Source organism: Mus caroli, unplaced genomic scaffold, assembly GCF_900094665.2.
Source record: "Mus caroli unplaced genomic scaffold, CAROLI_EIJ_v1.1 scaffold_17343_1, whole genome shotgun sequence".
In the NCBI taxonomy this organism is placed as follows: domain Eukaryota; kingdom Metazoa; phylum Chordata; class Mammalia; order Rodentia; family Muridae; genus Mus; species Mus caroli.
The window spans coordinates 12,135-23,589 of record NW_018389975.1 but is presented as its reverse complement, the minus strand read 5'-3'; the positions used below and the strand labels follow the sequence as shown (position 1 = coordinate 23,589).

General features: G+C 34.6%; 1 protein-coding gene across 1 annotated transcript; it reads right to left on the bottom strand.

Moving 5' to 3' along the window:
* Positions 1-9,667: 9,667 nt before the first annotated feature.
* LOC110288397 (olfactory receptor 4P4-like) lies at positions 9,668-10,612 on the bottom strand. The gene has a single exon (XM_021154756.1). It carries the CDS (start codon positions 10,610-10,612, stop codon positions 9,668-9,670), a length of 945 nt encoding a protein of 314 aa, XP_021010415.1.
* Positions 10,613-11,455: the final 843 nt, after the last annotated feature.

Genomic DNA, 11,455 nt, shown 5'->3' with positions numbered 1-11,455 from the left:
ATTTCATGATTCCTGCTGTCTCAATCAAAGGAGCATGGGGAAATAGGCAGGGCAGAGAAACAGAAATTCAAATTATTCAATATTTGTAAGGTCTACTATTTTTTCCTAGTCTTCTCAATTGTTCAAAAATTACTATTTAATCATTCTTTCTGACTCTTACTAGACAGAAAGCAGATATACTGTGAAGGGCTTAGGGTAGATAAGATGTTATCTAAAGTTTGTGAGGAAATAACTACTTAGGAAGATATCAGCACCACCCCTGTGAATGTTATTTTTTTCATCATTATCATTACATATACTTTAAGCACCATTACTGCCATTGTTGGCCTGAACATTATCTAAAAAGTAGTTTGACACATATTAAAAGTAAATTCCAAATTCATGTCAATTGTAAGTAAAAGCGTTGTAAAATCATTTTAGAAGAATTAAAAAAAATATTCAACCTATATTATAATATACACTAGTCAGCTCAAATATTGCTCTTGTTCATCAAAAAGCTGACACATTCTAGAAGTCTTGTCAAATTTATTATTCTCTATTACACCTTTCTACTAATTTTAGTTCAACATAAAATCTTTTAAGTTTTGGGTGCACGTGGATAGCCCACATAATATCATTTAGCAACTTTACATGATAACATTAGGGAAATGTATGTATAGTTTAATACCTCTTCAAATAATCATAAACTGTAATATATCAAATGCATCATTTTCTTCTAAAACAAAATTAATGCCTTTCCCATAATCATTTCTTATAAGGAATTCACTTATTTTTGAAAATGTCCTTTATTCCAATGATAGTATTTCATATTTATCATAACAGTAAACCTTTAAATTTAATACTTCTTTGCAAGTATTAGTAAAATATTCTAATAATATAGTCACACAGTACATAATACCATATTAAAATATACATATTCACCAAATCTTTAGTAATGCATCTCTGAATTCACAAATATAGAAATAATTCTCACCTGTTAGAGGACTTGCTAAGTGAATCTCAATTGCACATACTTTTTGATAGCAGCTTTTCCATAGGATGCTAAAAGAAAAAAAATCTATTTCTGCCCTCCATAGGGAATATGTTAACACATAATTGTATAAGACATTGACCTTGTAGTCAGCCTTACTGCCTAAAATTTCCTTTTGAGCTGTTCAGAAATATTCCGGAGGCTATAACATACCTAATTTTCAGAATCTGTTTGAATTTAGGCAATATAAAATGAATTCAGTATCTAGACAGGAGTTCAGATACAAAGGTGTTGCCACATGTATGAAAGCTGCTAGTGAAGAAAACCAGAAATGAATGAATAGGTACTAAAGCTGACACTAGCAGGAAAGAAAAACAAGAGATAACATATAATTAGTAAAAGAGAAACTTGTAGCATGAATCCCTGCTTCCACAAATTGCCCTAAATTAGCCTTCCTTTTTTCTATTTTTTCTTTTCTTTTTTTGGGGGTGGGGAGGGGGATGTTAATAGAATTATCCATTTTTATTAGGCTTTCATTTTAGTAACATTTCAAATGTTATCCACTTCCCTGTTTTGCCCCCCCCCCACTTGAAACCCCTTATCCCATCTTCCCTTGCCCTGTATCTATGAGGGTATTCCTCCACCCACCCACACCTCCCTTTCAACCCTCAAAATTCCCTAAACTGGGGTATAGAGCCTTCACAGGACCAAGGGCCTCTTCTCCCTGTGGTGCACAACAAGGCCATCCTCTGCTACATATATGAATGGAGCCATGGGTCCCTCTCTGTATAATCCTTGGGTGGTGGTTTAGTCCCTGGGAGCTATGGGAGGTCAGGTTGGTTCATATATTTGTTCTTCCTATGGGTTGCAAACCTGTTTAGCTCGTTCAGTCCTTTCTCTAAGTCCTCTATTGGATACTACATTGGGGACCCCATGAACAGTCCAATAGTTGATTGTGAGTATCTGCTTCTGTATTCATCAGGCTCTGGCAGAGCTTCTCAGGAAATAGCTATAACAGGCTCCTGTCAGGATGCACTTCTTGGCATCCACAATAATATCCGTGTTTGGTGACTGCATATGGGATGTATTCCCAGATGGGGCAGTCTTTGGATGGCTTTTCCTTCAGTCACTGCTCCACACTTTGTCTCCATTGTGCTCCTGTGAATACTTTGTTCCCTCTTTTAAGAAGTACCAAAGCACACACTTTGGCCGTCCTTCTTCTTGAACTTCCTGTGTTCTGTGAATTGTATCTTGGTTATTACAAGCTTTTGGGCTAAAATACACTTATCAGTACACTTGTCAGTGAGTGTATAACATGTATGTTCTTTTGTGATTGGGTTACCTCACTAAGGATATTTTCTAGTTCCATGCATTTTCATAAGAATTTCACAAATTCATTGTTTTTAGTAGCTGTGTATAAGTGTAACCTGACCATTGTATAAGTGTACCATATTTTCTATATCTATTAATCTGTTGAAGAAAATCTGGGTCCTTTCCATCTTCTGGCTATTATAAATAAGACTTCTATGAACACAGTGGAGCATGTGTCCTTGTTATATGTTGGACTTCCTTTATAAAGGAAGGGAGCCAGGAAGGGAGGAAGATATTGTACCACACTTAGTGAACTGACAAGGTATTTGCAAATATTATTATGGAGGGAATAGCTGAATGATGAAACCAGAAAGCTGTCAACTTAGGTCAACTTAGCAGTTAGGGTCTTGAGCAACTAAATATATTAGTCAAAAAGGTCAGAGTATATAAATTCCTATCTCATCCAGAAGACAGTCAGTCCTCCCATCTTAATATGTTTCATGTGCATCATGTTTCTTTTTTTCCTTCTGAAGTCATGCTATTCTACAAAATGTTTTAAAATAGAATTTTCTTCCTTATCATAGGAGGTCTTCAGACTCACCTTGTCCATTGAAGCTCCATGGAGACTTTGTCAAAGGTATTATCAATCTATTGATCCATTTGTAAAGCAGATTATTGCTGGTTAACCACGTTCTTTCAAAATCAGAATAGTGATTAATTTGCTCCTTTCTTCTTTAAAATTAAAGTGTTAGAACACACAGAATAATCCTCAAAAAAAAAAAAAAAGAATAGTTATCCAGCCTCAATACCTATCAAATGCATTAATTTTTAATTTGATATCTGGCAATTTCCATGAAAAGACATTAAAACTAGCTAGCAAGCAATTTTAGTAAAAAGAAATATTTAAAAAAATACAATATTCTTAAAATAAAATCTTGGAAATTTCACTTTATTTTCTCAGATATTTGAAAAAAATGAGATCTGCATCAAAGCTATGTGAATATATAGCTTGTCCAGAGCATTTTTCTCTTTTCTAACTATCCTTAGACACAGGCCTAGAAGTTTCCAGCTTCTAAAAAATTGAATCCTTCTGTATGGCTGATTTAATCAGACTTTCCCCTGCTTCTTTCTGAATGTCTGTTTGACCTCATCCTAACTTTGCCAATATATTCCAGTCTTCTCCCTTCCTCTCATTTTCTGGCTTGTTCTCTTGTCACCTGTCTCTAGCTTGTTTTCTCTATTTCTTATCTTTGTCAAATGATCCTGCAAACATTCCCACTGGTTTTCCTACATAGATCTTAAATAACCTCTACTTCATGTGCTGTTCACATGAATGGAGGCATGGCCTATGTCTGACTCATTATGTCAAATCTTTCTCTGATTCATCATTTTCTTTTCCCCTCAATTAGATAGCACTTTCAAACATGACAGCTTCCTTCTATAAACTAACCTTAATTTCATTGTTAGGGATGAAAATTTATTAAAGGCATGCCTATCGTCTGATGAGATCATAAATAACTCAGAGCATTCCTGCATACCCTCAAGATCACATAGTCCTACAAAGTCTTCAGAGTGATCCTTTTCCAGAATACTCATGTTGCTGGACTAAAATTCTTCTACAAACTCTTTAATTTTTAAAGCCTGCACGTATTAATTTGTTACTATCACATTTTATATACCTTTGTCATTTCAGCCATTTTGCTCGTCTATTATATGCAAGATGACATTTCTTGTAAAAGAGACCAAAGTTATAAAATCATGCTGCCTTCTAATAAGGTACAACTAGTCTATTGTTATGTATAAATGATAACCAGATCACTAAAAACTAAGACAAAAGCTGCTGTAACACTCTAATATGTGCTTGGACTTTAGCCATGAGAATGAAATAAGAATCATATATAATGATATCAAATTCCAATTTAGTAACAAGCGTATTGATTATCGAAAAGGAGATGGAAGCTACCCATGCTTGTGTGTGCTTCCTGGATGCTTTCTAAAGAAAATTAGGTAAATATTAAAATAAAAGAAATGGGCATGAGGGACATGATGTTTTATGCACATAGCTCATTGGGCTTGGCATAACTATATCTACTAAGCAGTAAAGAAGGAGGATTATTAATTCCAAAGGTATGTGGAGAAAGATCATCAAATTCAAACATCATGAACAAATTAGTTCAAGCAAATGTATTGATTGTCCTACATATATAGTCTCTCTGTAAAAGTAGGGTTAAAAAAAGTTGACGTTGGATGTATGGAAGATCATGTTTTGTAACTCAGGGGTAAATTTGTTTTTATGGGGAATTTGGCAAGCAAAGGGATGGACTTGGAAACATTGAAGCTTTGTGATCAAAGCCATGGTTGTAATGTTGTCATAAGAAGGTAGTCATAACAATAAGTAGTAATAAGAAAAGGTCATCATAATAATCTTTTGGAACAAAGCCATAGTTGTTTGGCCTGGGACAGGCAGTAAAAAACACATGTAGTTAAGGTATAGTTGGGGCAGAGCACAATTCTCAAGAATCAGACTCAGTAATAAACAGGAATAAATCTATAGTTTGTCATGACTATAAGATATGTTTTAACTCTAAGGAGGAGGTACTATGCTTAGCCTGATAATAACCTACTTTCTCTCTCTCTCTCTCTCTCTCTCTCTCTCTCTCTCTCTCTCTCTCTCTCACACACACACACACACACACACAAACACACAGATTTAGAGGCATGAACTGCAGTGTGTCATTCTGTATGTGTTTGTGTATGGCTGTGTATTTATATGTATAGATGTACTAAATAAAACACTCTGCTTCACCTTCTTGGGAAAACATTGCATTTGACATGGGGGAGAAAGGAACCCTTATCATCACTGCTGGTCTGCATAATAGGGTGTTATCTTTCAAAGAAAGAAGGTAATGGCTCTGAGGGTGTTAAAACTATATGTAAATCATGTTTGGAATATGTCAAGCATTCACAGTAGAGATAATAGAGGAAAAAGCATAAAAGAGAATTATCCAGGACACTCAGAGATAATTGTGTCAGGACATATGAACATGGTAGTTAGAAATGGAACATAGGATGGTATATGTAGAATATGCTACAGACATTAAACTTTAAATTCTCTTCACAAAAAATGAAAATGGAAGACATAAGTTGGTATAATAGAAATTTGGGGAAAATTAAGGGCCATAGGAACTTAAAGAGCTGTGCACCTTGTTGTTTGATGGAAGTCTTTCAAAGCTAGGAACTGAAAATTTTGATACAAGTAATAAAATTCATGGTAAAAGTTGTTGATATGTTGACAATGTGCTTATAAATTTTATGCTAAGATGACATGATTACGAGTGGGGCATTTATTGTCCTTGAGTTCCTTAGCTGTAACTCTCTACTTTTCTGAGCATGTAAGAGTCATGATTATGAGCTTAGTAAGAGTCAGAACTTATATCCAGGTTTTCTTTTAGCTTGCCTGTTGTATTAATGATTAACCGAGGCAGGCACCTTCAGTGTCACAATTCTGTTAATAATGTACCTTGAATATATTATTTTCCTTATTTCAAGATAGAACTTCATGGTGTAAAGTGAACATATTGAGGGGCATTTCTATACACACTTGAATATTTTATAGATGTGTTCCAACCTCTGAGATAGACAAGACTATCAACCAATATGTCTATTATGATTTTTTCTTTAATCCATGGGNTTAGACTNTTCATGNTTAGGGTATACTTCTTAAATGANCGTGCTTAGAANTAGATTCATTCTNTTTTACAANAAGGAGTTAAANTANAACAGTAGTTGNTATTGGTCATGNGATAAATATTCATATNTAAAGGCTGNNTGTGTTTTTNTAGAACCTGAAATAAAATGCAACATTTGCCACNTGTGCAATAAAAGTATGANTTTTATGGTTGAATCATGTTATATGCTAATTAGAGTTTAGGTCTATTCCACAGCAGNGAAGCTGAGCTTGGTACTGTGAGCCAGAACAAAAATTTATAAATAATAAACATGATTGTAANTGTCATAAATCTTAGNTAAGACCAAACTTCTATTGTTTTGTTAAATACNTGCNGTAAATATGTCAANTATAAACATCTGTTTTTATGTCAATTGACTACTGTTNNCAACANCCTTGTTCATGGAGGAATATGTCTTTAAATAGTGGTTGGCAGTTAAAACAGAGAATCTGACATAACTGAAAGACTGAAATACTTGAATCTTGTTATAGCATGGAAGCTAAATGCTCTGACAGGTTCATAAACTTATAAGCAGTTTTGGGGCTCAAGGAAAATTATGGCAGAGGTTTAGGAAAAAAATAATAACAATGGGAAAGCACAGAATAGTGAATAACAGAATTTGGATCAGAATATACATGTTAATTATCATAAATATAACTTAATATGGCATCAAAGAGAATCATTCACCAAAAAGTGATAAAACAATACTGCCATGGATTGTAGGAAACATGTTATAAAGAAATAAATCATACTGTTCCAAAAAAAGATGCTACACTGTATCAATCCATAATATATGTGCATAAATAATGACAGAGCTCATTTTAGTTTGGAAGGGGAAAATATTTTTCTTTAATTCCCTAGACTTTTGAACAGGTGCATGCTTGAAGGAATGATTTAGATGAATTACAAAGTGTGTTGACTTTAGGTTTCTCTCCCTTTCCAATAACTACATGATTCTAAGAGAAGAATACCTCGGTGAGGAAATTATGTATAGAGTAAACTCAGGAATCCTGACTGAGAAAAGACAAAAGCTTTGATAAAGGGAAACATATAAAAAAAATTAAAACGCTAAGGTGATATACAGAGAATATTGCATCAGCACTATATAATACGTGAGAAAAACTGTAAGTACAACAATAATATTTTGCTAGTGCAGATAATAAATAAGTAAGATTTTACAAAGGTTGTACTAAGGCTAGATTCTGTCTTTGATAGGTAAATAGAGTTATTTATTGATTGTTTTCATTTCTCTAAAAACTATTTTCTCATAAGACTTTAGGTGCATCAGGATAATCTATAATTAGAAGCACAGTAAGTAGGGGGATATGAAAGACAATTAAAAGTTGAGGTTATGCTGGGAACGTGGTGGTGCATGCCTTTAATCCCAACACTCTGGAGGAAGAAGCAGGCAGATTTCTGAGTTCAAGGCCAGCCTGGTCTACAAACTGAGTTCCATGACACCAAGGGCTATAGAGAGAAACGCTGTCTCAAAAATCAAAAACAAAAACAAAAACAAAAACCAAACAAAAAAAAGTTGAGATTATAATTTAGTGTTATACTAAATGTTGAGAATACTTGAAGGTCCTAAGAAAAATCAATGAATATAAACATATAAGTATCATTTCATGTGTTTATTTAGCACTTATATTTTTCTTAGTTTGGTTTTAGATTTGATTATTTTTCATTATTTATTTCCTGTTTTAAATATATCTTGACTGCAGTTTCTACTCCTTTCACTTTTCCCTAACTTCTCCTCCATTTCTATTCAGAAAACAAAGCAAGCCTCCCAGGGATATCCACAGAACATGCCTTGAAAGATACAATAAGACTAGGCACAAACCCACAAATCAACTCTGGAGATGGAGAATCCCAAGAGCTGATAAAGAGCCAGAGACATCCAACGCATAATTTTAGGAGACCCAATAAAACACAAATGTAACATCCATAATATATATACAGAGGACCTAGCACAAATCCATGCAGGCTCATTTTTAAGAAATATTTCTAGAAAAAATAAGATATAAAATTATGCATTTAATTTATGTTGTACTTGTATATTAAACTCATAATCTTGCTCAATCTAACTATGAAAATCTAATTGTTTTACTTTTTATAAAGAACTGCTATCAAATGCAGGATTTTCTGTAAATAGTAAATATCTTTAGGATTAGCAGCATTGGACATTGAGGGAATTTTGGTATTCTGTCTGTTTTTGGCTTGCTTGCTTACTTGTTTGGTTAGGTGGTTGGTTGGTTGGTTTTAGTTTGTTGATTTGCCACTAAAATCTTCCTGGAGGGGAAGAAAACTGAGGGAGGGGGATATATATGAGGCATTGACACTCAAACACAGTAACAGAAGCAAGCTAGGCAAGGCTGATTAAGGAAAAATGCACTGGAATTTGGAGAAACTTTTGAGTACATCGACATAAAGAGCATCACAAGAATACATATAGATGGGAGAGCAAAGCATCTATCATGAAAATGTCTCATGAGACATGCTGTCTTAAGACATTTGTGCCTTAACTGAGTGATTTTACAGCTGTGAAATATTATATTTCTTCATGTATACCAAAAATATATTCATATGACAATTGCCAGCTGCTAAAGCATTGACAGGAAGATTTACTAAACATATATGTCCTGCCGAATTTCTCAAATTCAAAAGCCAATAATCATTACAGCATACCTCTTCAAGCATAGTGAGTACTGATGGTATAGAATTAGATCTAAATCTGCTCTGTAACAGGATGGAAAGGAAATGTGTGAGCTTAATGTGTTCAGAAAATATTACATAGATGTATGAAAATGCCCTTACATAATCCAATATCATGCTCATGAATATATGACAAGAGGAAACATTAAAAAATATTAAATTTTAAAACCAACAAGTGAGAAAATGGAATTAAATTCCTACTATTAACAAGGTTCTTTGTTATTTATTTTGAGACAGAAGATTAAGGTTGTTAGAGATTTATTTCATTATCAGTGTGTGTGTGTGTGTGTGTGTTTGTATGTGTGCATGTGTGTGCTGGGGATGCTAGGAAAGGAACTTAGGCTATCCCCATCCTATCCATGTCCTCTATCAAACCAAGACAATTCTTGTAGCCTTTCCACCCACCTGATGGTCTCTGGATACACTTGTACTATGTAGATTAGACAGAGCATTAAGTTGTTCCTTTGGCTCATGACTTATCCCAAAATAGTTTGAATTTTTCTGTTACCTGTTGTCTTAGTCAGGGTTTCTATTCCTGCACAAACATCATGACCAAGAAGCAAGTTGGGGAGGAAAGGGTTTATTTGGCTTCCACTTCCATAATGCTGTTCATCACCAAGGAAGTCAGGACTGGAACTCAAGTAGGTCAGGAAGCAGGAGCTGATGCAGAGGCCATGGAGGGATGTTCTTTACTGGCTTGCTTCTCCTGGCTTGCTTAGCCTGCTCTCTTTTAGAACCCAAGACTACCAGCCCAGAGATGGTCCCACCCACAAGGGGCCTTTCCCCCTTGATCACTAGTTGAGAAATACCTTACAGCTGGATTTTATGGAGGCATTTCCTCAACTGAAGCTCCTTTCTCTGTGATAACTCCAGCTGTGTCAAGTTGACACAAAACTATCCAGTACACCTTTCAAATAATAGCTGACTTAGGAACATCAGAGCAGAATCACAATATTCTTTCACTTACTTCAACTCTGAGTGACAGCCAAGACCACACTTTGTGCATGGCACTTTTCATCTCACTGTTTCTCAGAGTATAGATAAGGGGGTTCAACATTGGGGCAATCACAGTGTAAAACACAGAAATTTCCTTATCCTTGTTCTCACTTCCTGCAGGTAAAATATAGATATAAATACTGGACCCAAAAAATAAAACTACTACCATTATATGTGAACTACAGGTTGAGAGTGCTTTGCGCTTCCCTGCAGATGATCTTGTCCTCAAAGAATACAATATGAGTATGTAAGAGGCAAGTAGTACAATAAAAATGGCAAAAAGCACCATCCCAGAGTTGGCAATTGCTAAGATACTTACAACATGTACGTCTTTACAGACCAGCTTCAAAAGTGGCTTAATGTCACAGGCATAGTGATTGATGAGGTTGGGACCACAGAATGGCAGACTGAGCACCATCAGTAGTAAAGCAATGGAGTGCCAGAACCCCAGTATCCAGGCCGTGACAATCAACATATCACATCTCTTCCTGCTCATGATAACCATGTAGTGCAGGGGCTTGACAATGGCAACATAGCGGTCCAAGGCCATGGACACCAGGATGAAGATTTCCACACCTGCCAGCAAGTGGGCAGTGAAGAGCTGGGTCATGCACTCATTATAGGAAATGTTTTTTCTTGTTGCAGCCAAGTCTCTGATGAGCCTGGGAATCACAGTGGAGGTGTAGCAGAGGTCCATGAGGGAAAGATGGCAGAGAAAATAATACATTGGTTGTTCGATTAGGTGGCTGTAGGTGATGGTAAATAGGATGACAGAGTTCCCCATTAAGATAGCCAGGTAGCAAAGCAAGAACAAGAGAAAGAACAGCAGCTCTATTTGTCTATTCTGCCAAAGACCCGTAAAAATGAACTCTGTGACGTTTTTATGATTTTCCATGAATTCTAGGTGAATCCACATGCACAGCTGATAGTTAGTTCATCTGAAATTAAACAACAAAGATAGAACTTTGAAAGATCTTTTTAAACTTTTGTAAGATCATATATTGAGTAACAATAGTCATAATTGATTTATTTATATGCAATAATTAAGCCCTTTAGAAAAGTATATAAATACACACCTAATTCTTAATTCAATATTAGTAGTGGTATTTTATACATAGAAAATTTTATAAATATTTTATACATATTAAACTCTTATAAAACCAAATTGGTTCTGTTCTGATATATATATTACATATAAATAAAAACAGAAATGACAGGTTTAACTGAATTATAGAAACTCCTCTAGATAATGCAAATCTAAGCACGGAACATTTTGCCCAATTCCATTTTACTAATTTTTCTCTCACATTTTCCATACGAGGAAAAAATTCTACTCATTTTCCCTCCTTAAAAAATGATTAGATAATATTACATTGTTTCTGCATATGAAAGATAAAAACGTTTGTAACTCTTGATTCTGTGTGTCACATATGATTTATCTAGATGTTACTATCTCATAGTTAGAAGTTTATAAATTATTTGGAATTAATACCAATTTTCTAAAGAATGCAGTGTTCTTAATTTCACAAGTGAAAGAGCATGAATAGTGAGTTTGACAGTATTTTCAGTGTTTCTTCTTAGATGATTCAACAACAACAACAACAACAAAACAACCTCAAAACACAGTCTAGGAATAAATAATTTGAGGTAACTGTCTTGCATTTAAATAGAAAGTATAACTTTTATATTTCTCTAAGAATGTAACAGCATATAAAGAGGTAACTGGTAACATGTTATA